This window comes from Spodoptera frugiperda, chromosome 6 (assembly GCF_023101765.2).
Source record: "Spodoptera frugiperda isolate SF20-4 chromosome 6, AGI-APGP_CSIRO_Sfru_2.0, whole genome shotgun sequence".
Classification (NCBI taxonomy): Eukaryota; Metazoa; Arthropoda; class Insecta; order Lepidoptera; family Noctuidae; genus Spodoptera; species Spodoptera frugiperda.
In genome coordinates, this window is record NC_064217.1 from 2,949,517 (window position 1) to 2,976,739 (window position 27,223).

Consider the following 27,223-nt stretch of genomic DNA (forward strand, 5'->3'; position numbering starts at 1 on the left):
GTCTATTACGTTTACTGGAAATCACGATCTTCCTATCTTCAGCCGAAGTCGTGGCTCTGGGTCTTCCACTACGTGTTTTATTTCTAACACTTTCAGAAGTCTTAAATTTCTTCACGTTGTAGTCAACTGTTCTTCTTGGCACTTTAAGTTCCTGCGAAATTTGGCGATTACTTTTGCCATTATTATGATAAGCAATTATTGTAGCACGCATTTCAATTGAAAGTTCTTTCGTTTTCGGCATATTAAGAAATTTCACAAGAAAATTCTGAAACAATACCACGTCGCAGGCAGCGAAAATTTTAAATATTGTTTTCTCCGCAAAAGCTAAAGATAAACAAAAAATTCGACAGATTCCTTATTAAATTGCAGTACAGTTATCCGGCAATAAAAAAAATTAACAGATTTGGTTACCTACTTCGGAAAATCCCACCCGAAATTGGTACATGATATTTGCGTTAGGTACACATGGACTCTTCTACCAAGAAATTCGGTATATTTTACAACCACATCTACAAAATTTTTGTACACACATACTTGCAGTATCAACTAAAGATATAATAAAATAAATTTACAAGAAAAATGTGTCTATAAATACGGAAAATCCAAGAATATCTGGGTGGGCAAATACTTTTGAGCGGTAGTGTACCTACTTTCTAAGATTATTTAGACACTACTGAGAAATGGTGAAAGAAAACATTGTGAGGAAACCTGGGCCACTTATAAGCTATTGATGTCTGATGTGGATGAAGTATCATAATTTATCTACAAATGGTTGTATACAAATTGTCGATGGTTTTCTGTCTTGGTTCTTTTTAATATTTCTTAATATCATTGGCATGAGTTTAGTTTATCGAGGTTTACTTTTGGACATACACTACACTACTCTTCTACCACTCTTACCCAAGTTCTGATTCCCCAGTCAATCACTCCCAATTTGCCGATATTTTTGTCCATAAGTAAAAATCCTACATTGCGTAGTAAAACTGAACAAATTGTAACAAAAACAGTAATAAAACTATGGATGGAATATATTTTGCATTTCAAACTAAAATGTGTATGTTAGCGTCATCTGTACGATTTGCTATGAACTAACATTTACGCATACGTAAAATAGATGGCGTTTATAACAAGTAATAGATTTTTAATGTAAACATATATTTTTAGTTACGATTAATGTTATTACTATTATGATAATTATGTTCAAAATAAATTTAAAATTAGTATTTTGATCCCAATAAAATTAAAATTCGGTAGGTAGGTTCTTTATCTTGTACACGTTTTTGTACACACTTCAAAATAATGATTATTTATTAAAAACAAGGTTGACTGCTAGTATAACTATTTTTAAAATCTTTATCGTTTGGTTATAACAGGGTTCAATGAACAGCATTTAAAATGAGAGCAAAATATTATCCCAACAACGAATTTTGTTTATAATTGCATTAACAACTAAGTTTGGTCATCTTCTGCCTCGTTGGTTGAGAGGCCGCCAGTGCGACTGCTGGGCAAGGGGTCTCCAGGTTCGATTCCCCGGTCGGGTAAAGCATTACTAGGTTATAGATGTGCTATGTAGCGATGCTTCGAAGATATAATAGCTAAGCTGTAAAACTATGTTACTGTTTCCACTGATTCTAAGCTATGTAGCTGTAGGGAAGATGCGCAGCTCGAGTATGCGATGTATAGATAGTTGGGAAGCTATCCATAGCACATATCCATTGCACGCAACCATAGCACGCATCTTGCTATGGATGCGTTTGGCTTCCACCAATCATATTCATTGTTACACATAGCTTAGCACTTCTGGAAGCGGACTCGGCATAGCACATCTCCAGTAGAAAAGCACCTATACGATAGGTTTCCTTTCACGCGGGTAAAAGCTATTAAATAAAACAAAAATATCCATTTAACTTCAGCAGCTTACATTTTAATACACACTAACTTATAAAATTAAAAACAATTTCAGACATTTTCTAAGTAACAATGGATTTGTGGTTAATAGTATTACAGACGCCTCGATCGCAGCACTCTGGGTAGGGCAGGTATTTATCACCAGGCACTATAGCACAACCACTATCGCCCACGTGAAGAGTGCCGCAACTGGAAATACAAAAAAAAAATCAATGTGAATTCAGGTTGTATCTACCATATTAAAAATAAAATGTTTTTAAAAAAGAGAACATCCTTTAAATTATTTTCTGTCTCATTTTTACGTCAGATAATATATCTAAAACCTTCTAATAAGTCTGAAAAATACAATGAAAACCGCATCAAAATTGATTCAGCCAAACGCGAGATAATCGCGCACAAACGTACATAACGTCAAACTGAGAAGCTTCTTTGTTTTTAAATTGATTAATAATAGATGGATATCAGCTGTACCTCCTAAGTTTATAAAACTCTGCTACTCTTAACAGTAATCAATCATAAATTTTATTATGAGAATAATTATTTAAATTGAGCAAATTGGTCTATAATATACCCATTAGCTTCCTGTTTACCAAAAAAAACCCTTTATAAAAAAGGCAAACATTTCAATCATAATTTATGCAAATTAATATTTTAACCTAAATGTTCGCTCACCTCAATTATTTTGAGAGCATTTTTCATAATATACAGTATGGGGAGACCTCTTATGACTTAATTTAAACGACGTATTTGTTACGACGAAAATTAATGAGCGAAATAGGCCCATGAATATAAGTTAAAGTAAACTGACATGGTCACTAACACTATTATTAGAACTTGAGACGGGATATTTACCATGTTTATTTATTTCGAACGAATAAACGAGAAAGAGGGTAGACCGATTTGTCTGCTCTTAAACATCCACCTGCATTTAATCCAAGTTCATCCGTGATCATGGCGCTTGCAACAGTGCCGAAACATCGGAAACTCATCGAAATAAATAAACATGGTAAATATCCCGTCTCAAGTTCTAATAATATAATAGGCCCATGGATGTTCATAATTATAGAATTTAATACTTTATTTATTTATAATTTAATTATAACTTTCGTGAGACATACTAAATTAATTATTATGTTATAGGCTTACTCACGTAACTGTTTGACGAGGAACTCGACTATACCCTATGCGCTGTAACAAGGTGCGGCTGACAGATTCAGTAACGTTTCGAATCACACTTGAAAGTTGCTGCGCTTTAAAAATTATGCCTTAGTATTTTAACTGTATCACATTCGTATTATGTTATATCATTCGGAAGTGTAGTTAATTAAATTAAATCCAACCGGAATGTTCTAGTCTTTAAATAAAATTTAATGAAATCAAAAATAAAGTAAAGTGTTATGCGTATAACGTAAATCCATAGTCGTGTTTAGTGATGGGATGTACTGCAACGATGGATAGGTAGTCGATGTTTTTTTAGAATATAAAACGAAAATCATGCGTCGTTCAATTATCACTCTTAAAAAACCTTTAATTATGTGGGTAAATCTACTGTAGACGCGGCTCTCTCTGCCCGAACCATAGTGACTTTATCAGAGCACAAATATATAGTAGACATTTCCGGCGCCTTTGATAATGCGTGGTTACTTAATCTGAAAGATCGTGGTTGCTTTAGTAACATATACAAACTAATATACACTTATATTCTTCACGGTTCTGTAAAACTGAAACTCTGAAACACCTCAGGGCTCGGTCATAAAATATTTATTTTGACAAGTATATACACGTAGTTACACTGCACAACTAAATAACACACACATTTAATAAAAAAATTAAAGAGAATTAAATGTATGCTGCGAGTATCGATAGCGATAAAAAAAGATTTTTCTAATATCCATCCCTAAAGAAAGACGTCAACGTCATACTGGCATCTGTCAGCCGCACCTTGTTATAGCGCAAAGGGTATAGTTTAGCGACACAAGACGCGTCGTGTGTCGCGAAATGCTGCTCATGAATATAAGCCTCTAGCATGGCTTGAAACTAGTCGAGTTCCTCGTCAGTTACGTGAGTAAGCCGATAACATAATAATTAATTGATTTATTTAATTGTTTAGGTATTTTGTTATTTTATAATATTCTGTTTTCGTTGAAATATTTTGTTGTATTATGCTTCTGTGGATGAATACTATTTGTAGTTTCATTTAACTCATAATATTATTTATTATGATTTATTTATTATTTACTTATTATGAGTGATCCCCATACTGTTATTTTTTTATTGACAAAATACCACATTATTTCTATGTTTTGGAATGTATAGGAATTCACATAACATATACATTCCATAACATACAGGTCAAACAGTCAGTAATGTAAATAAGAATTTATTTTATTTATAATTATATAAATATTATTATTATATACAATATAAATTATATAAATGAGAATTTAGATTACTGACATTTGTATAAGGCTGAATTCATCTTACATAATATAATCTAATATATAAAATTCTGTGACAAGTTTTCGTTGCATGAATTTTTTGTGCTTATGGTATCTATGAGAATCAACCGACATCTATTTTTCATCCCTTAAAGTCTGAGGGGTAGTATCATACCCTAGGCTTATTTTAATTTTACGCGGACGATGTCGCGGAAAGAAGCTAGGTAATTATCTATAAATGCGAAAGTTGTAAGTTTACGTGCATTACACAATCACGTCAAAATGGCAGGGGATATGAAATTTGGAACATGATTAGATTATGGTCTGAAATCATATAGCGTACTTTTTATCCAATGGGTCGGGCAAAACCGCTTGTCTGAATCTCTATAATAGTTTAAGGTTAAAAAACAGTTTACAGAAACAATTTTAAAGCGAATAACTCTAATAATATTAAAATGATAAAAATTACCTAAAAATGGACGTAATGTTGTCTTTTCGGCACTGAAACTGAACACAAGTCTCTCCGTTTTGTGGTGAAAATGGCTTGTCGTATGGCAGGACTCGATTCAAGGCAGGAATATAGCACCCTTCAAGATGAGCTGAAAGAAAACCAAAGAGGCAATGTTAAAAAACTATTTAATTTTGAACCATATTGTTCATAATAATTATGTTCAAAATTGTATAAAGGCCAACAGTCAGCTATCTTTTAACGTTAAGGTTCTTGAACTTCTACAAGTGCAAACAAACTCATCACGTACTTAATACATTATTTTGACATGTGTATTTAATATATATGTATTTAATTAATTAATTTACTATTTAAAATATTATTATTTTAATATCTATATCTTATATATTTCATAATAATTATTATATAAGATAGGTAATATTAATGTGCTTTTTATGTATATTTGCGTCACAACCACGGTTTATCTTTGGTGCATTCTATTCTTGCATCTCTGTATCACCCAATGGTTGACTTTAAGAGAATGCCAGAATACGCAGGAATATACATAAAAAAATAACAGTAAATAAAAATAATTCAAAGAAAAATAGCTGGCAGTGCTTTAGTGTCAAGAATTGAATATCGAATTCTTTAAGATACAGACTTATATTAGCTGTCATTTAAAAGTGGACTTAAACAGACTGATAATAAGAATCAAGACAAAGAACAGGCTTTAAATGTTAATAGTAGTAACGACATTTTATATTAAAGTCTATCTTAATATTCCAGCTACATTGTCATCAATCATATTAAAAGGCATATTTGAAACAATTACCTGTAAAGACCCTGATTGACTTTGGAGTAATTAAAAGTCAATTAAAGGTAATTCAGAAATAATACAAAAGATGCTATAATATACAGTTTATTAAACATTAATACAAAGTAAATTATAACCACAATTTGGCCAGAGTTATACAATAAGAAGTTTAATAATAGAGAGATAATAATTATGTTACGAGTATGTGGATACTAAAAACTAACTCGAGGACAAGAAAAAGTTCGTCAGTTGTTTTTTATTAAATCATCACGGATCTCTTTAGTGCACAATCTTGCACCCACTGCGTCTCTTAGTTCATTTATACGTGAAATATCATGTTGTAGTTTAGCAGCAGTAGGCAGATTCCTTGCCAGCAACACTTTAGCAACTACGAATGAAACATCTAATCTTCCAGAATTTTTCTTCACATAAGCTATCATATAGTTATCATTGACGTTTCTCACGACGCTTCTGCCATTGAACACTCTACCAGCACATTCACAAGTAACATTCATTAGATTAACCACATTGTCAGTATTATCAACCACCACCATCGGTTCGAACTCCGCTTTAGAATCACCAATCTGTCTATACGGGTCTAGACGTTCTATGAACTTGATTTCCATGAGTATGCTTTCATTTCCATCGGAACACAGGCACTTGGGTTGGTTCTCGTATTCATTGAAACCAACCGTGACACACACTGAGTTGATTGCTAAGCCAGCATACATCATAACTGCCGTATAATTCCCATAGTCTTTAACTCCTTGTATGGCACCTAGGACGGTTGTTAGTATCAGTAGTCTCAACATTATGAACACGGTACTGTATGACGAGCGAATGTGTTAGTTGTCACTAGTGCAATAATAAATACTAAGGAATATATGAGTACGCTAAACGATAACCTTTGACTTATTTGATAAACACTTCTGAGAATATAAAATAATGTTTTTATAGAAGGGGATAAAAATACACACAAGTTAATAAGAAAAGACTTATATCTAAAAGGTGAAAACAACCACAATATAGTGGACAAACTCTTTACTCATAATATTATGTTTGTCCTTTTAAACAAGCAATTAAGCAAAAGTATGTCGCAAAGTTAAGGGATGGAATAAAATTCAAAATTAAAGCTTTGAAAATCATACAAATCTGATATTAAGTACTTTGAGAAACCTAGAGGCTTAAAATGGACCTCGCCAAAAATATGTTACACTAAGCGTACAAACTATTAGAAAAACTTCCTTGGTTTAGCTTCCTAGAAACGTTAAATTATTTACAAAATTGTCAAAAACAAATTAATAACTTGGTAATAAGTAGCTCGTAAAGAGAAAAGGACAATTTCAAAAACATATTTATTTGTAAAATTTTGTTCAAAGTGATCTCACCTACAATAAATAAATACCAGCACACGCTTTCTTATATCTGTAACGGTCACTCTTAAGTTTAAGACGCATATTCAGTATATGCGTCTTATTTCTTCAGTTTCTTCAATTATATGTCCGAGTTGGATTTCGATAGACGGCCAATTCCGTCTGCATATTTTTTCTAATGTCTAATATTTTTTCATTACCTAACTGATGGATTAAATAGATTTTTAATTTTCATACCCCGTCATCATCTCTATTGCAAATTTTTGATTACATAATTTTATTATAGTACTCCTAAAATACAAACACCGAATAATTTCGCATTCAATTCCCAATACATTAACTAACATAACACGGGTCTTGTTTACATTCTACGTCAATTATGTTATGAGTACCGTGCAATAAGAAACTAGTTTACTGTCACGGCCTAACTACAAGGAAAACTGACCCTAATGTGTTTAACAACTAATACAAAACACGAAATTTCCGTTTGCCTATCGAAACTAGTTGATTATAACAAATAATAATTAACGTTGTTAATATTTATCTAAAGGTGTACAATAAAGGTTATTATTATTATGTTTGTTCTTTTCATAATAACTTTGGAATAACAATACGTTGAACAATAATCTATAAGACTAAATTAATGCACTATAAGAACGGTTAAGACTAAAAGGAAAATAATATGGGTCTGTGGAATAGTTAACAATTATTCTATATTGAAAAATACAAAAGGGGGTGGAAAATCAATATGGGCCCCGGAAACGGCGTCCTAGCATTTAGCGACAAGGGAAGCAACATCCGTCAAAGTACTAGCTATCAGAGCAATCACTGTCACATCTTACTGGGATACCCTTAGTACGACGAATCTCCACTCAAACCAGCCGATTAAGGCCCACTCCGGATAGTCACGAGTACTAACCGGAGTTAAAAAGTAGGGCCTCTCCCGGGAAGGTCCGTGGGGTCGCCACTGCCCAAACACAAGCTGCCTTGCGGACTTATTATTATTATTATTATAATATAGACTAAATAATAATAAGACCTAAGACTAAAATATTCACAATTTTCCATATTAACAAAATGGAAAACCTCTCCTTTAGGCGTCAAAGTACTCGTCCGCATAACTGTCACTGGGGAACGTTTCCCAACGTTGAAATTAAGCGATCAACACCGCCTATGGACACCCGCAACACCAGAGGAGTCACAGGTGCGTTGCCATATCGTAAAAGGATTAAATACGTACCCATTTCCTTAGGTTTTTCTTCAGGTAATTGTAAGGCAACTGCACTGTACACAGTCCGTATAGACACGGCGATACACAAAAGAAATACCAACTTATACGTAGAACACATGTTGATTGGCACTCTAGTTAAACAAGACTGAACTATGATATTACTATACTCGTTCTATTATATGGAACTAGTATGGGACAAGTTTTTCCATGCAACTTTATTTTTGTGATAAATGATTATGAAAACAAGTTATTGGTATTTGTCTATTGTCGCCGAGTGTGTGATTATGTTAAGTATGTTTTAATAAGCGTGTTGATTTTTCCGTGTAATTGATACCTACAGTATTGTTTATTTATTGTTTAAGCCAGTAAACGGGTAGACGGATCACGTGATGGTAAGCAATCGCTACCGGTCATGGATACCAAAACACCAGAGGCGTTACAAGTGCGTTGCCGGCCTTTTCGGGGTTAGGAATTTAAGGGTTGTTAGGGAATCGGGGATTGGGAAGGGGGTAATTGGGCCTCCGGTAACCTCACTCGCACAACGCAAGCGTTGTTTCACGTCGGTTTTCTGTGAGGCCGTGAAATCGACTCTCCAAAAAGTTTGGTACAGAGAAAGGTAAAAAAATGCAAATAAAGTGTTTGTTACAAAGTTCCTTTTTAAAGGTATTTTTTACGTACAAACAGACAAACACTCGAAATCCCTCACAATTGTATGCAACTCTCTACAAAGGTAATGCCCCGCGCCCATGCTCGAGGGCTTGAATTCATGGGGAACCTGTACTGAGTCTGACGTCATATTGACGTCTTTGCTAACACCAACTTATAAATCTGCTGGTGGATAAAATCTGAACTAAATAACATTGCTGTTAAAAAATATTTCTACATAGAAACTAGCGACACTTACGGGTACATTGGTAACTTTGTTGAATTTATTACTTATGCCTTAGAGTTGATCGAAGAGTAATTACAGTAAAATTATTTTAGCCATGTTTTACCTCAATAATATTTTGCTTTTTTAATGGTATAAGCCGGTAAACGAGCAGACGGATCACCTGATGGTAAGCCAGTAAGATGGTAAGCCGTCGCCGGTGGACACCCGAAACACCAGAGGTTTTGCAAGTGCGTTGTCGGTCTTTTGGGGAATAACAATTTAAGTGTTATTTGGGAATCAAGGATTGGGAAGACCGGCGAACTAACGACAGCTAACTTTTGTTTTACGTCGGTTTTCTATCAGCCCATTTTTTGTGCCGAAGCATACATAGCTCTCCTACACTTAAGTATTTTGCTGTGAATGAATTGATTATAATGTAATTATGTAGACAAAAACATCGATACAATTCTGCATCATTGTATTGTTTATTCTCCTCATTAGATTCTATGAACACAAGCGAAACGTTGCATAAATATTAATGCATGATTTTATTTCTACATCTACCAGTATCATACAGTAATAGGGATGATGATGGGCTATGAAAATTAAAAATCTATTTAGTCCCTCAATCCATCTATTTAGGTAATGAAAAAATATTAGACACGTATTTTTTTATTTTGTCATATAAGAAAACAATACTTAGATAAAACGAATCAAAGTTTAGAAGTGGGAACAATTTCTTTTTCTGCGTATAAAACGTACCTAGAAGTGACGTCACATGATATTTGAAATCAATATATCGTCGAAAATATTTGTTACCGTAAAAAAACAACAAAAAAATACATGTCTAATGTTTTGAAACAATTTACAAGACGGGCATTGAAATAAAAATTAGTCATCTACCCTATTCTTTGTAGTTTAAAGCTTATAGTCAGAATCTATCGCGAACTCCAAACGTGCAAAACATCGATTTGAACTCTCAAAACTCACAAAGATCAGTGGAGCAGCAAAATAACTGGCTACAATGCACTAAATTAATGAAGTTCACACGTGAATATTTTCGTTTCTAAAATTCCTCGAAATTGAAACCAGAGCGGTGTACGGAGGCGAAAATAAAAAAAAAAGAAGCAGGTTCCTATCAATAGCTGAAACGTTCACCTTTTTGGCCGCAGCCCCGCGTTTTGCAACAGAAAGGATCGATTGAAAAATAAATTGCTGCGTTGTTTGAAATTCGGCGTTCGTCCAACGCAGCCCGTTTCCAATTTGCGCCATTATTTTTGTGTGGATTCTATTTATCCTCTAGGTGGTCGGTAAGATATTTTCTTTCTTTATTCTTTTGATAATGGCTGAATAGCTGTTTATCTTAATTCAAAACGATTACTGGTCTCACATTTTGTACGAAAACCATGTATGCATTTTGCATACTAATGTGTGATACATTATTATCCAATTTATATTACTTGTTAAATAAAAATACTGATATAATAAAGTAAGAATAGGTAAAATAGCGCCTCTAGCGGCAAAACTACCCAACATATTGCAGTAATACAATTCCTAACTTAACATTATTAGCTATAAACTAGCTTCCGCCCGCGACTCCGTCCGCGCGGATATCGGTCTTCGCGTGGATATTTTATTTCTCCATTTTGAGTAACTCTGATAATGACATCTTATAAATATCTATTGGACCCAAATACGGCTAGGCCGCTAGGCCCATAAAAATTAAGGAGATCCCTCTATTGAACTACTGCTGTTGAGCTCGCATTCTTAAATATATAATCGCATTCATAAAACTGAAAAATTAAGATTTTTTTCCTTTTTTTCCGTATAAAAAGTATCATATTTTACGCCCAGAATAATAAGGTATAATTATACCACATTTCATCAAAATCGAACTGTTAGTTTTCACGTGATGCCTGAACATACAGACAGACAAAAAAATTTTTAATCACATATTTGGGTTTTGTATCGATCCAGTAACACTATTACCCCCTGCTATTTATTTTTTCAATATTTCCAATGTACAGAAATGACCCTTCTACAGATTTATTATATGTAATGGATAAGCGCGTCTTAGTTATAAAAACCTAATAAAGTATAAAATTATGTAACTCAATTTTTCCGCAAATACTTTTTAGACCTCATCACGCAGCATTATTATCACGAAAAGCCAAAGGTTAATACTCAAAAAGACTTAAAGAGCAAGTCCTGATAAGTTTGTTAGTGTCATGTCATACTGTGGAGAAACCATACCAGCCGTTACCACGAAGTGTTTTGAGTGAACAAAATGTGGAAAATAATTGTTTTATCAGCATTTCTGAGTATCGTTGAAGGAGTCAGCGTCAGTGACATTTATGGAAACCACACTCTGATCATGATGTATCCAAATAACATCGTACCAACGACTATTTGCGTAACATTTTCTCTGTCAAGAGACCGAAGAGATCTTCAGGCCACTTGTTCTGATGGAAATAATGCTACCAACGTGATTTTTAGGACCCTCGAACGTCACAGTACAATGCAGTTTGCTAGCACTCCAGAAGTAATGTCGGTACCTCTGTCTGTTGTGGAGAACAACAATGATTTGGAAGCATATATGAACGTTACCTGCAAACGTGAAGATAAAGAATTCAATGATCGTGGAGTTCTTTGGGTTGTGAATGAGAATTATGAAATAACTTACATAGAAACCAAAAGGTTTGGAACCTTGCTATTTTTGATGGCTAGAGAAGTGCCAACAGCTGTTCAGTTAGAGCAAGATATCGCAAAGATTGATGCACTAAAAGGTAAAAATGGAACTTTGTTGTGTAATAAAGAAATATACGAGCAGTTTCGTTCTGGAAACTAATTATGACAATGATTACTAATTACTAATATTAAATGTTATAAAACTGATCACGTTGTTTGTTTAAAAAGAAATTACCCATTTAGATATCACACACTGAACACAATTCGATACTTCGTCTTTCTTTGTTCTCGCACCCAAAAAACACATCATCTAATACATGATCTTGTTTTGTCATCAAGAAATCTTGTTGTTGAGTTGATGAAATAGATGTAACTTCGCTAGGCAAAATAGGCTCAATATTTCGTAATTATGCAGCATTACCTCCACAACATAACTTAGTACCTGACAATGCAGCACCATCTGAGCTCTGGAAGACTCAACTCTTCACCAACTTACAGAAGAGGTATCGTGTTTGTACTCATTTGAATGGTCTCAATCAATACAATTTAGATTAATGGCATTCATTTGAACAGTGTTTAAATTTCTTTGGGTTTCTAGGTCTTCTAAACAATTCTTGTTAGTGATCACGTGTCACGTAATAAATTTAAATAAAACTGAATGATCTAGATCTTTGGAACACTTCCAGATAACGGTGTCAAGTTCGGTGAACTCTCGATTAGTATACAAGTCATTCTAAAATATCTTAGTATTCAACGAACGAAGTACGCAGTTCAAGATTTATTATTAAAAAAAAGTTTATAAAATGCAGTAATTACGAATATTAGTAAACTGAACTTTCTAATGGCTCACCGACTGTCAAGATTTTCTCATACACAAAGTACACCTATTTTACACATTGGTAGAACCAAACTCCATCATTTCACGAAATGCTCGAGAGACTTCTTGAAATAGTCGCATTTCAGGATAAGACCTACTCAACTGGAGCAGATCCTCAAATCGTCTACATTAAATATTTTGTCATTCTCATTTGGACGACTACTTTTTATAACAGGGTGATGTTTTGAACAAAGGTGGCTAAATGATGTGGCGTTTGGCAGATGCTGCCACAGCATGTTCGTTAACCCTTGCCAGGGTGCTCTCTAAATTATGACTCTAAAGGTAAAAGTAAAAATAAACCTTGGTGCGGTTGGATAAATTAATGACCAGGTAATGTGATATCACCACCGCTTGCAGCGCCTCTATCGGTAATCAATAATATTATTTTATGATAATATGATAAAAATTAAATAATCCTAACTGCCTCATGATGTAGTCGCTCGTTTAGTTATTCATATCAAGTCCTTCTTAATCAGTGATCTTTTAACCACTTCAAGATGTGACCTATAGACTACCTAACATTTCATGAAATGCTTAATGTTATAATTGTTTATAATCACGTAAATTATCAGAATTGGGTTCAGGCGTGAGCAATGCGAATATAAGCGCAGGCGTCGCAACTCTCTATCAGTGTAAGTGTAACAGAACTCGAAAACGGTACTAATCATGTGGAAGATTGTGACATTGTCGGCCTTCCTCATCGTCGCGCAGGCGGCTGACATCAAGGACATCTACGGGGACTGGATCCAAGCAGCATTCTACCCAGTTGCTACGTACATTCCTATTTGCCTACAATTCCATTTCGCTGAGATTCCAGACGGGCCTCATTGCACCTACTCCGATGGAAGCAACGCTACAATAGTTAGTGTTAGTATGGGCAGTAAAGATGACCTTGTGTATCGTGGTCCCATGGCAATGCTCGTCGTCGACACTCCGGCTGAGGTAATGCCAGCTTTGAATTTGACTTGCAAGTGTGGCGACATCAATTTACGTGAAAGCGGTGCCATAAGGATAATAAACGAGGATTACATTATACTATATGCACCAATCCCAGCGTCTAGGAGCTATACTCAAACGGAGACTGAACCAAATCAAGCGTATCTCTTTGGAAGGAAAGTGGTGTCGTCGGATGATCTAGGGAAAGTGATGCTCAATATTGATGAGTTGAAAGGAAGAAGAGGTGCTCAAATGTGTACTACAGAGAATTATGAAGGATATGACCAGAATAAGGCTTAAATTATATTGTGAATTACCTTATCTAGTGTTAAGTGTTGTAGTAGAGTAAAGAGGATTTATGTAAATAAATTAATAAAAGATCATTTGATTTGACCTTTATGAGATAAGAACGAAACGAGATAATATTGTATAGGTATAAGACGATTATTATACAAGTCAAACCTAAATTAAATAATTATTATAAATCAATTTACAAAGCAGGAGTAGGAACGAGGTGGTTTTTAGTCAGTAAGAGTCTAACACCCCTTCTCGCCTCGCCCAAGGTGAGAGAAGGTATTTGAATGATTTCCCCCAAAGACAAATAAAATGTAGGTATGTTCGAAATGAAATAATAAAAATTATTTGATTACACCATTTTGAAATAATTGCTAAAATGCTCTCCTATATGACATTACCCATTTGTTTGTCCAGTTCATTCCAATCCTTCAGTTAGTTAGTGAATCTAATTATTAATTCCAAAATATAAATTCGTATGCAAATGGAGAACAAGCCAAATTCCCAACATTACTCTTATAATAAAATGTTGCTCTGCTCGGCAGTTCCAAAAATACATAACACAGAACCTTCTTTTAACAAAGATGATTCAAAATATTCCATGAACTTTGTGTACAACATAACAACAAGATAGTATTTACATGTAACTGATTTATCAGAAACGGGTTCAGGCGAGAGCGATGCCAATATAAGCGCAGGCGTCGCAACTCTCTATCAGTGTAAGTGTAACAGAAGTCGAAAACGGTACTAATCATGTGGAAGATTGTGACATTGTCGGCCTTCCTCATCGTCGCGCAGGCGGCTGACATCAAGGACATCTACGGGGACTGGATCCAAGCAGCATTCTACCCAGTTGCTACCTACGTTCCTATTTGCATACATTTCAATTTCGCTGAGATTCCAGACGGGCCTCATTGCACCTACTCCGATGGAAGCAACGCCACGATAGTTGGAGTTACCATGATGTCTGATAAAGGAGAATATCTCCATCAAGGTCCGATGGCAATGTTAGTCGTCAACACTCAAGCCGAGATAATGCCAGCCTTGAATTTGACCGTCACTTGCGCCGGTATCAATATCCGTGAAAGCGGCGTCGTAAGGGTAATAAACAAGGATTACTTTTTACTTTACTCTGTAATCCCTCAACCCATGAGTTATACTCAATCGGAGACGGAGCCAAATCAAGCGTATCTCTTCGGAAGGAAAGTGGTGTCTGCAGAAGATCTGACGAAAGTGATGCTCAGTATTGAGGAGTTGAAAGGAAGAAGAGGTGCTCAAATGTGTGCTACAGAGAATTATGGTGGATTCGAAAAGAATAAGGCTTAATTTTAAATTATTTATTTCTTGAATAAAAATGTGTGAATGCAGTATGGTATCTAGTGTTTTTTTTATTAACTTAAACTTTTACAATTTTGTTTCATTTCAATTTAAGCTACATCTTTATCACCCTCTCACCTCCGTCATATCTACACAGCAAAAGTTATTGTTCAGTTATCGTTTTGTTTTAAAAATAATACTCATTTTATCTCAGTTTAAAAAACATTGCCCTACACTAGGATTTTCTCCCGTGTCGTGGGTGCGTTTACAAACAACTCACACAAGTTCACCTACACATGACACCTTTTTTTGTTTGAGGGGGAAATCATCCAATGACTTCTCCCACCTTGGGTGAGGCGGGAGGGAGTGTCAATACATATGACACCTAGACCTAAAACAACAATTTGTGAATCACACAAACAGTTGCTCCGTGGGGGAATCGAACCCGCCACACGTTGCGCGGCAGCCAATTACCCAGCCACCTTATCAACCGTGCAGTCTATTCATATTCATATTCATTTATTTGCTTTCCACAATGTATGTACATAGATGTTCTTAAAGGTAAAAGTAACAATTATGGACCCAGTTTGGGCACAGCAATTTTAAAGATATAAAAATTTAGGCTTAATAATTATATAATTTTATATTATTATAGTTTATCTTAGTTTAAAAATGCTTAAATAATTATAATTATTGAGATCTTAAAATTATACTTTGTAGGTGATTACTTATGAGTGTGTGTGTATGCGTGTGTGTGTAAGAGAGAGAGAGAGGGGGGAGGGTGTGTGTGTGTGTGTGTGTGAACTAAATCATCCAATGAGTGGCCACACGTTGCGCGGCAGAGAGAGAGTTTGGGTCTTAGTTTAAAAAGGCTTAAATAATTATAATTATTGAGATCTTAAAATTATACTTTGTAGGTGATTACTTATGAGTGTGTGTGTGTGTGTGTGTGTGTGTGTGTGTGTGAGAGAGAGAGTGTGTGTGTGTGTGTGTGTGTGTATGTTATTTTTTTTGACTGCGCCAGAAGGCGGGTTTTGTTGATTTATCGTCCATAAACTCATTTATTGAATAGTAGCATTTGGAGTGTAAGAAAGTTATTAATTTATTTATAAATACAGAGGTTTTAGTTTCATCTTTGAGCATTCTAGGTAAGTTGTTGTATATTTTTATTGACATAATTAACGGACCGGAAGAGTGTATTTTTAGGTTGGATGTAGGTAGATTTAATCTATTCTTGTGTCGTAGACTATATTATTTTTAATATCTTGTCTGGCATTATAGAATTCTGGGTGAAGTCGGACGAATTTACATATTTCTAGGATGTATAAACAGGTAAGTGTGAGAATTTTATGTTTTTGGAAATGTGGTTTGCAGCTGTCTGTTTGTTCGATATTGGTTATTATCCGGATCAGTTTCTTTTGTAAGGTAAAGATGGTATGTGTGTCGGTACTATTTCCCCATAATATGATGCCATAACTAAGCCACGCTTGGGCGTAGGCATAGTATGTAACTAGTGCAGTTTGTAGGTTGGTGGTTTTTTTGATTTCATGTAATGCGTATGAGAATTTTGAAAGTTTCGCTCTAATTTTTTGTATATGTGCTTTCCAGTTTACATGTGTATCTATTGTTAAACCGAGGAGAGTGAATTCGTTAACTTGTTCTAGTTTTGTGTTATTATAAGAGTAGTTTAGTTTTATTGGGGCTTTTTGATGGGGGTGGAAGGTAATTAATTTGGTTTTGGAGAAGTTTATTTCCAAGTTATGGTTTTCCATCCAGTTAAATGTGGAGGTAAGTAAGGAATTTAGTTTTTCTTTTATATTTTCAGTTACTTGGCACGAGGTGAGTATTGAGATATATAGTAGGTAGAGAGTTGAGATATATAGATATATAGAGTATATTGAGATATATATATAGTCTATCTAAGATGTCGCGATGGGGCGAACGTGATGGCCATTAGGTAATTCCAAACAACCAGATAATCGACACGTGTTTAATCAAGGGAGATGCAAATATAAGTGCAGGCGTCGCAACTCTCTATCAGTGTAAGTGTAACAGAAGTCGAAAACGGAACTAATCATGTGGAAGATTGTGACATTGTCGGCCTTCCTCATCGTCGCGCAGGCGGCTGACATCAAGGACATCTACGGGGACTGGGTCCAAGCAGCATTCTACGGCGTTGGTCCCAGCGATCGTATTTGCTTACATTTCCATTTCGCTGAGCTTCCAGACGGGCCTCACTGCACCTACTCCGATGGAAGCAATGCTACAATATTAAGTGTTGGTATTGGTTTGAAAGCAGGGGTGTACTTTCCGGATCGAGATCCTATGGCATTGCTAGCCGTCGACACTCCAGCTGAGGTGATGCCAGCTTTAAATTTGACTGCCAAGTGTGGTGATGTCGTTCTCCGTAATAATGATGTCGTAAGGATTGTAAACAAGGATTACTTTATACTTTACCGCTCAAACTCTTATATCACTAGTTTTACTCAATTGGAGATGGAACCAAATCAAGCGTATCTCTTAGGAAGGAAAGTGGTATCGTCAGCTGAGCTGGGGAAAGTGATGCTCAGCATTGAGGAGTTGAAAGGAAGAAGAGGTGTTCAACTGTGTTATACATAGAATTATGGACGATATGATAAGAAAAGGGTTTAAATAACTTTCTGTTTGGTAAAAATATAATGTGAATTATCGTAGCTAGTATTGGGGTTCGGAGAAGAATATAAGGCAAATATAATGTAGGTATGTACGAAATGAAATAATAAAAATTATTTGAATACACCATTTTGAAATTATATGACAATCCTTAAGTTATTTAGTGAATCTAATTATTAATTCCAAAATATAAATTCGTATGCAAATGGAGAACAAGCCAAATTCCCAACATTACTCTTATAATAAAATGTTGCTCTGCTCGGCAGTTCCAAAAATATACAACACAGAACCTTCTTTTAACAAAGATGATTCAAAATATTCCATGAACTCTGTGTATCAACATAATAACGAGATAATTAATATTTACATGTAACAGGATTTATCAGAAACGGGTTCACGTGAGAGCGATGCCAATATAAGCGCAGGCGTCGCAACTCTCTATCAGTGTAAGTGTAACAGAAGTCGAAAACGGTACTAATCATGTGGAAGATTGTGACATTGTCGGCCTTCCTCATCGTCGCGCAGGCGGCTGACATCAAGGACATCTACGGGGACTGGATCCAAGCAGCATTCTACCCAGTTGCTACCTACGTTCCTATTTGTATACATTTCAATTTCGCTGAGATTCCAGACGGGCCTCATTGCACCTACTCCGATGGAAGCAACGCCACAATAGTTGGAGTTAGCTCGATAACTGATAAAGGAGAACCTCTCCATCAAGGTCCGATGGCAATGTTAGTCGTCAACACTCAAGCCGAGATAATGCCAGCCTTGAATTTGACCGTCACTTGCGCCGGTGTCAATATGCGTGAAAGCGGCGTCGTAAGGGTAATAAACAAGGATTACTTTATACTTTACTTTCCAACCCCTGAATCCATGAGTTATACTCTATCGGAGACGGAGCCAAATAATGCGGCTCTCTTCGGAAGGAAAGTGGTGTCTGCAGAAGATCTGACGAAAGTGATGCTCAGTATTGAGGAGTTGAAAGGAAGAAGAGGTGCTCAAATGTGTGCTACCGAGAATTATGGTGGATTCGAAAAGAATGAGGCTTAATTTTAAATTATTTATTTCTTGAATAAAAATGTGTGAATGCAGTATGGTATCGAGTGTTTTTTTTTTTATTAACTTTAAATCGTTTACAATTTTGTTTCATTTCAATTTAAGCTACATCTTTTTCATCCTCTCACCTCCGTCATATCTACACAGCAAAAGTTATTGTTCAGTTATCGTTTTGTTTTAAAAATAATACTCATTTTATCTCAGTTTAAAAAACATTGCCCTACACTAGGTCGTGTGTGCGTTTACAAACAACTCACACAAGTTCACCTACACATGACACCTAGACCTGAAACAACAATTTGTGAATCACACAAAGAGTTGCTCCGTGAGGGAATCGAACCTGCCGCACGTTGCGCGGCAGCCAATTGCCCAGCCACCTTATCAACCGTGTATCTAAATTTAAATTACATACTAGGCTTACCGATTATTGAATATCAGATTTAGATGTGATCTGAATAATGTTATTTACTCATAACTAAACCTCACACTTTATATTTTTCAAACGGTAATATTAAGATGCAGTTAAGAGTAGGCTTAGTACGAGTTTGTTTCACATTTAACGATTGGTTGGTTCAATCGCACCGGTCAATCAGAGCGCCGATCGCGCTCTCGTTTCCTTTTCGTTTCAGGTAAAGCAATCTCGTACTAAGGGTACAGTTCCCTATAGGTAGCTAAACTGACGAAAATCTCCAAACTATATATAGGTATATTAAGACTGTGCCTTCAAAAATTAAATATCCAAAATTCTACTTTGCCCAGAAATCCTTACCCTAAGATTTGGAAAATGAACCTATAATAGTAGACATAAATATCTTTATGGATTAATTTTAACCATTTCACTCTCACTACCTACATATACAACATCAACCCTTTATATCCTTTTTTTATTGAACAACCGTCCTTGTGCGAACTGCTAAGGAGTGGAACTCCCTGCCGGAGTCTGTGTTTCCTGATGGGTATAACCTGGGTGTCCTCGAAGCCCGAGCGAATAGGTTGCTTATGGGCAGACGTGCTCCATCGTAGGCCGCATCATCACTTACCATCAGGCGAGATAGCGGCCAAACGTCGGCCCATTTAACATAAAAAATAACTGACTAGACCCAGGCTAGAGTCACGTTACCAGCCACTTGGGTACTATCACTATCGCATAATTGTGTATAAAATAATGAATGTTGTTATATAAACTTTAGCAGCATTTTGTTTACTTTGGATATCAAAGTTTAGGGAACAGAGAGTAAAGTTCCCTAAGAAAAGGAGGATCCTCCGACCAGGCGAGGTGATCAGCCTGGCGGGCTTACTGCCCAACTGTTGTTCGTTGGGATTTTCTATCCGTGTTAATTCGCATGTAAACATCGTATGTGCGATGCAGGATATTTGTGACGTCATCCGTTGATTTACTCGTCGATAGTCTATGTTCGACATCTGTCACTTGTTACTTGTCGGTGTCGCCACATCACTCCCCCCCAAGACCGGAGGTCGATCCTGTTGAGACGGCTGTCGATGCTTGAGATGAGCGGTGCCAGAGCCAGTGTTGAATGTCCCTAGTTCCAGTGAGTCGGAACTGTGCCGCTGAATGCCCAGTGAGTCGGGTGAGCGGTGCAGGGTGATACTCCAGTGAGTCGGAGTAGTGAAGCTCGCAGTGTCCCACGGTGAGTCGGGGAATTGATGCTGCGAGGGTAGGTGCGTAGTGGCTGGCGTCTGCGTAGACGGGAGGAAGACGTCCTCAGACCGTGTGCAGAGTGCTGTGCCTAGACGCTGATGAGGCCGTAGGGAAGAACCAGGCTGCATATCTTCGATGTAGCGTGTGGTGGTCCCTGATGAGGCCGAGGATGCTGGTTGGCTGCGACTTGATTACCGCTCAGCGGAGAAGTGATGGGTGAGGGAGATGGCGATATGGATGACGGTGCTGATCTGCTCCGTGAAGGTTGGTTTCAATCACGTCGGGGTCACCACTTTAGGGAACAGCGAGTAAAGTTCCCTAAGCAAAGGAGGATCCTCCGACCAGGCGAGGTGATCAGCCTGGCGGGCTTACTGCCCAACTGTTGTTCGTTGGGATTTTCTATCCGTGTTAATTCGCATGTAAACATCGTATGTGCGATGCAGGATATTTATGACGTCATCCGTTGATTTTTGCTTGTCGATAGTCTATGTGCGACATCTGTCACTTGTTACTTGTCGGTGTCGCCACAAAAGTGTCATTGTCAGGGGTTTAGCTCATGATAACCTTAGTTCAATTAGAAGAATATAAGTTTACAGCTCTGACGTTAAAGGGAAAGCAAGAGTATATTATTAACTTGTCGTTATCATCGATCGATCATAGTAGATGACGAGTATCACATCAATAGCCTATAAGCAGCCACTGGTGACCAAAGGCCTCTTCTCACACCGAGAAGGTTTGAGCATTAATCACCACGCTTAGTCAATGCGGATTGGCGATTTTAATCTTATAATAAGAAATTATAAACCCAGGTTTTCTCACGATGTTTTCCTTCACCATTTGTCAGTGAGGTCTAAATAATCTTAGAAAGCACGTATAACTCGGAAAACGTCACATTGGTTCTTGCCGTTGGTAGGTTTTGAACCCACGATACTATACATAAGAAACGGGTATCTTAGACCTCTTGGCCACTACGATTCATATACGATGATGACGAGTATAAATTAACAAAATCAAATACATGAATAGATGTGCGAGTCTGGCATCGAACCGAAAATCCCACACGAACTTTTAAAATGAATTACCAGAATCTGTCCAAAAATCTTTAGGCCAAAAAACCCAACCATCAAGTACTGAAATTGGCTCCTTAAGAAACTCGTGGGAAGTATGAATGTTAAACCTGTTTTTAAATTTAATGTGTATCGTCTCGCCTTTTATCCCAGAAGGGGTAATCACAGTACTGCACGTAATGCCACTGTACAGGGACACCCACTTTTCACCATTTGTGTTATAAGTCCCATGTAACAGAGGGGGCGAGCCTATTGCTGTATACCGGATACAATTCTAGACTCCGTGCTACCACTGAGAAATTTTCGTAAAACCGAAAAATACCCAGTAATGCTATGCCCGACCCCTGAATCAAACCTAAGATCAAGCAACGTATCAAGCAAGGTTGCCTTAGTTGGGCTGATTGCCCTGGGGTCTAAATTTCAAGGCCATTGCAGGAATTAATCTTGTTAAGTCTTAGTCAAGAGCGTTGTGTACAACGAGTCACTCATATAATCTGAATAAGCTTAAATTTCTCTTTAGAGGCAAGAGACATGATACTATGTAAAATACATATGCTTCAACAATCTAGTACATACAGAACTGGGCTAGATGCTAGTTAATCAATTGTTCTAGCGTTAACTTGACCTAAGGCCACACGATAGGAAGGTCTGCCTTGATACTATTTATTGGTAGACGAGGTCGTGTCATGTGCGAAACAAGGCGATATATTGTTGACAAATACGTTAAGATACTAGTCTCAAATGAAGACCAACCCTTGAACCAGTTTGACCATCAGACCTGAGCAAGGTTTCGGATTAAAGTCCGTATAATCTGCGGTTGTTGTTTTAGGAATATTTTTTTAGTAATCTTCGGTATACATGTAATAAAACTGTAGAAGTGTTAATTCTGTACATTGAAAATATAAAAAAATAAATAGTAGGAAGTGTAAGAAAGTAAATATTTATTATGTCTATCAGTCTGTCTGTATGTTCACGCATCACGCAAAACTACCGGTCTGATTACGATAAAACCTGGTATAATTATACTTTAATATCCTAAGCATAACACTGGGTACTTTTTATCCCGAAAAACTATAAGTTTTTCGAAAACAATCGAGTACTACTCGAAAACAACCGAGTATTACTCGAAAACGATGGATTTACCTGAAAATCCAGTAACTACATAAGCTCTGCAGTTGCATTTGTAACCACGTGCACAGTAACATGATCTTTTGATTCAGACCAATTTTGAGTTTGCAAATATCGCAAAATTCGTATGTGTTTAGATTGATTCATTAATTAGGTTTAATCTTTAAACTGTATGATAGATTCAGGACTTCAGTGTAAGAATTATTCCTACTGAGTTTTGTCAAGAACAATCATCACTGTATTTATAAACTACAAAGCCGTTACACGACCTTAAGGAATCTTATATCTACAATCTACAACAGATCAACGCATCAGAGGTCCACTGCGATTACTGCAGTCGAGTGTGATCTAAATATAAACGCAGGCGTCCTAACTTGCAACCAGTATAAGTGTCAGACTCAAAGATACAAGTGCTAAAGTGACAAAAATGTGGAAACTTATCACCCTGTATTTTGTAACCGTCGTTCATGCGACGAAATTAGAAAATTTCTACGGAGAGTGGTACCAAGCAGCTTTCTATCCTGTCTCGAGTTACGCTCCCGTTTGCATCCAGTACTCGTTTTCTCCTACCTCTGACAATGTGCAATGTACTTACGCTGATGGGAATAATGCTACACTGATGCAAATGACGATAATGACGGATAAGGGTCAGATAATCCAGAATTCTCCATTGCCGGTGATGATAGTGGAGACTCCAGATGAAGTGATGCCGGCTCTGAACATGACTTGTACGTATGGAGATCAGGAAACTCGAGGCCATGTAGTTATAAGGTTGGTGAATGACAATTACTTCATAATGTTCCACGATAACGAGCCTTTCATAGAAACCTCTAATGCCGAAGTAGAACAGAATGCTGCCTTCCTTTTTGTGAAGAACGTTGTGTCGGAGAGTGAGTTACTTCAAGCTATGATGACCATTGAAGATTTAAAACGGAGGCGAGGTGGCATGATGTGCGTCAAGGAGAATTATCACGGATTCAGTACTGCTAATAAAGTTTGATATAGACAAAGATGATTTTAATGTTGTTACATGTTACCAAAAATGTTGTTTTATTTCATAGCCACGAATATAGTATTAAATTATTTCTTTAAACTGTTTTACCCACTTATTTTGTTCTTTTTGACAAACATTTTATCTATCTTGAGATTGAAACTCAAATCTCAGAACTTAGAAGCAATTAGGAGATTTTTTAAACTACATACATTAAAAAAATGCGTAAGTAAACCAAAACGGCACTTAAATCATGGCGTTAAAGTACAAAATTACTTTTGTAATAAAATCTTTAATGAATGTATGTCCCAAACATAATACGTATTATGTGTCTACCTACTCACTACATCCTATGAAGTAATGCTTTATCCACGCCTAATAGTGATGTATACACACTGGTCCTACTATATATGTATATAGATATGTGTGGAGCAGTGCTTATTAATATAACAGTTGATAAAAATAGAATGTCGTAGTTTATAGGTTTGATTAGGTTTGCGGTAAGTTACTAGAAACCAAATAATTTACTTGAAATATTTTAAGTAGGCTTGATCATGATCATTAACCTGAAGGATCAACCCTTTGTTGGGCACGCAGTTAGCTGCGTTCCCAAACTGCGTTGCAATTCAATGATTGGTCGTAGTGTTAAGACATACTCGAGTACAATATTTCAAGTTAAATAAAATAAAAATAACATTGCTTTACAGAATATGTGAAGAAGCTAAACTTTTGGGTTCTCTCTGTTCTCAAGATTGTGCGTGTAGTCTGTCCTAAATAGAAACAGAAGCCAACGACTTTAGCAACACAGGACATCATTAACCGACGTTCCATAAACTGCTCTACATAAAATCACGTCACTGTGGACGCACGCGAATAACAGCTAACAAACACCGCTATCTCACTCCCACACGTTCTATTTAATACACAATTATCAGGAACGGCCAAAGGTCGCATCCCATACATGTCAGTACACATTCTTTATTCTAAAGCACAAGCATTTACATCAGTTCTCGTGTGAAATATTACAAAAATGTGGAAAATAATCCTCTTTTGCACTTTCTTGAGTGTCAGTCAAGCAAACATCAGGAACATCTATGGGGACTGGACAATGGTGGCATTTTACCCAGTCGCCTCACACCAGCCTACCTGCATTCGTTTCTCGTTCACTAAGAGTCCTGTGAGCATCAAATGCTCTTACGCCGATGGAAGGAGAGCGATTCCCGTGCAAGTGTCAATGACCTCGGAGAAAGGGGAAATATTGGAGCGGTATTCCATGCCGATGAGAGTTGTGGAGACTCCCGAAGAAGTGATGCCAGGATTAGAGATGGGATGCAAGTGTGGTAATGAGGAAGTCAATGATCATGCAGTAGTAAGAATTATTAATGAGAACTACTTCATAATGTTCCACTACATTACTAAAGAGTCTTCTAGAACGGAGACAGAACCGAACGCTGCTTACGTGTTTGCGAAGAATGTGGAGCCACAAAGGAAACTGGCGAAGTTCACGTCTAATGTTGATGACTTGAAGGGCAGGAAAGGAGCCATGATGTGTTATACGGAAAATTTTAATGGCTTCGGTGATGAAAATGAAATCTAGTGATTTATTTGTTGAATAAGTGAAAATGCTTCAAGCAGTGTGATAATCAGAAACGCTAGTGCTTAGTTCTCCTAATAGATGTCACTACTGTTACTGTCACACAGTATGTAAGAATCTGTGTAACTAAATTGTATACAATAAAAAAACATGGAAAGTGTAATATATTTCCAAAAAAGGTCCGATTTTTTTTAATAGAAATTATTAAGTCCGCTATTGCAATGTTTGTGTGTATAGTTTATGTGTATAAATAAAATATTTGTTATGTAACCAATATGTGATTAATGAACATTATTTTAACTTCTTTCTTCTTATGACGGAGTACACATCCCATATAAATATTTCTATTGCAATATGTCCATCCAAAGGTTGTCTGGTAGAAATCACTATCAGTGATAAGACTATAATGTGGTTTCATGTTGAAACTAATGTTCTAATGTATACACATGAATGAAATAAATGATTTGAGTTTGAGCTTTTGTGCACATTATTAAATTATTGTTTATATGTTTTTTTCTTAATAGTGTACAATAAACACTAATCTATCTATCTGTCATGTTAAATACATATGTAAGTAGTTCATTCAATATGTGTATATTATTCGTTAATAATTTTTACGTATATTTATACAGACAGAGTACATATAATTTATGTAGACGTTTCTCAGTAGCAAAACATGTTTATAAAGTCAACTTTTGCTACTATCTAGGTTACTAGAGATAGAAATAAAATATAATAAGTATATGACCTATTTTATATGGACCTGATATCAAAATTCTTGAGCTCATGTTATAATTATATCTTCTGTAATCAAAACTTCCGTAAGATGTTTACAACTGACAGAGATTGGTTGTCAGTCAGTAAAATAATTGTACATCATTAAATTATATATTTTTCCTGTTTTTTTTTTTGTTATACCTATACTAGTAGTGCAATCAACGTCTCGTCAAGTAAAAGTCTTTCTTCTTTGTGTATTTTTTTTATAAAACGTTGTTTTTATCTAGACTTTTTTCATATGTCGTGAATGCGTTTACAAACATACAAGCTCACATACACCATGACATCCAAACCCGAAATAACAATATGTGGGTCACACAAAAAATAGCTCAGTGTGGGAATCGAACCCGCTACACGTTGCACGGCAGCCGGTTGCCCAACCACCGCGCTAACCGTCAATTAATTAGTACCTACCTAAGTATAGACTACCAAAAAACCACTTTGTTTTTGTTAGGTTTCGAACCTGCATCCTTATTCGGAGTGGGAACGTTAACCTCTGGTTCACTGTATCCTTATAATTAACACAAATTCTATATAATCACATGTTACAATATCTTCGCAGACTTACAGGTCATTGACCTGCGAATCTCTTTAACACAGACGCCTAACAGTGCCATGTCTGTGGCCCTAGTGAAAAGGGGTATAAGTCCGATTTTGGCGAAAATGAGTTAAGTACACCAAAGTGTTCAGAAAAAAATGCTCTATCGATTGGTGAAAACGGATCTAACCTATCTCTAAAAATAAAGAAGTTACTGTGTGCAAAAGGGTTTAACTCAAACAAAAAAAAATGGAAAGTTCGGGTATAAGTATATTCAAATTTCTTTATACAGAACTATGACATCTTTACTTTGTGAGTAGGAATTTAACTAATTATAGATTTCCAGCGTTTCGTTTTATTTGGCGTAAAACGGCTTAAGTGTACTTGTTCTTTAAAAAATGTTTAGTGAATAATGGTTTTACTAGACATAAATCTCTTTTCACCTACATAAAACAGAAAAATCAAAAACAAGTCTGTTGACATCTGTTTTCACGTTTTTAATATTGAAATTAATCAATTTAAATCGATTTAACTGTATTTATATCCTACGAGTATGTTTCAT

The 27,223-nt window shown here is 36.1% G+C and overlaps 5 protein-coding genes across 8 annotated transcripts; 4 read left to right on the plus strand and 1 right to left on the minus strand.

Annotated features, from left to right (window-relative positions):
• Nucleotides 1–1,898: 1,898 nt before the first annotated feature.
• Nucleotides 1,899–8,443, minus strand: LOC118267929 (uncharacterized). The gene is made up of 3 exons (XM_050694082.1): nucleotides 8,222–8,443; nucleotides 4,816–4,945; nucleotides 1,899–2,097 (listed from the first exon to the last, which is right to left on the minus strand). Exons 1-3 carry the CDS (start codon nucleotides 8,328–8,330, stop codon nucleotides 1,971–1,973), a joined length of 366 nt encoding a protein of 121 aa, XP_050550039.1. The 5' UTR covers nucleotides 8,331–8,443; the 3' UTR covers nucleotides 1,899–1,970.
• A 5,921-nt stretch (nucleotides 8,444–14,364) lies between these two features.
• On the plus strand, nucleotides 14,365–18,949 carry LOC126910729 (uncharacterized). 4 transcript variants are annotated; one of them, XM_050694076.1, is made up of 2 exons: nucleotides 14,365–14,798; nucleotides 18,495–18,949. In XM_050694076.1, the coding sequence occupies exons 1-2, from the start codon at nucleotides 14,632–14,634 to the stop codon at nucleotides 18,898–18,900; spliced, it is 573 nt and encodes a 190-aa protein (XP_050550033.1). In that variant the 5' UTR covers nucleotides 14,365–14,631; the 3' UTR covers nucleotides 18,901–18,949. The 4 variants fall into 4 exon arrangements, with proteins under 4 accessions (XP_050550033.1, XP_050550032.1, XP_050550031.1 ...); XM_050694075.1 differs by having other exon boundaries at nucleotides 14,385–14,872; nucleotides 18,569–18,949; XM_050694074.1 differs by having other exon boundaries at nucleotides 14,535–15,148; nucleotides 18,845–18,949.
• On the plus strand, nucleotides 17,099–18,949 carry LOC126910732 (uncharacterized). Its single transcript, XM_050694079.1, has 2 exons — nucleotides 17,099–17,934; nucleotides 18,224–18,949. Exon 1 carries the CDS (start codon nucleotides 17,272–17,274, stop codon nucleotides 17,812–17,814), a length of 543 nt encoding a protein of 180 aa, XP_050550036.1. The 5' UTR covers nucleotides 17,099–17,271; the 3' UTR covers nucleotides 17,815–17,934; nucleotides 18,224–18,949.
• Nucleotides 18,950–23,052: 4,103 nt separating this feature from the next.
• Nucleotides 23,053–23,862, plus strand: LOC126910730 (uncharacterized). The gene has a single exon (XM_050694077.1). The coding sequence runs from the start codon at nucleotides 23,189–23,191 to the stop codon at nucleotides 23,759–23,761; it is 573 nt and encodes a 190-aa protein (XP_050550034.1). The 5' UTR covers nucleotides 23,053–23,188; the 3' UTR covers nucleotides 23,762–23,862.
• Nucleotides 23,863–24,674: 812 nt separating this feature from the next.
• On the plus strand, nucleotides 24,675–26,248 carry LOC126910731 (uncharacterized). Its single transcript, XM_050694078.1, has one exon. It carries the CDS (start codon nucleotides 24,783–24,785, stop codon nucleotides 25,347–25,349), a length of 567 nt encoding a protein of 188 aa, XP_050550035.1. The 5' UTR covers nucleotides 24,675–24,782; the 3' UTR covers nucleotides 25,350–26,248.
• Nucleotides 26,249–27,223: the final 975 nt, after the last annotated feature.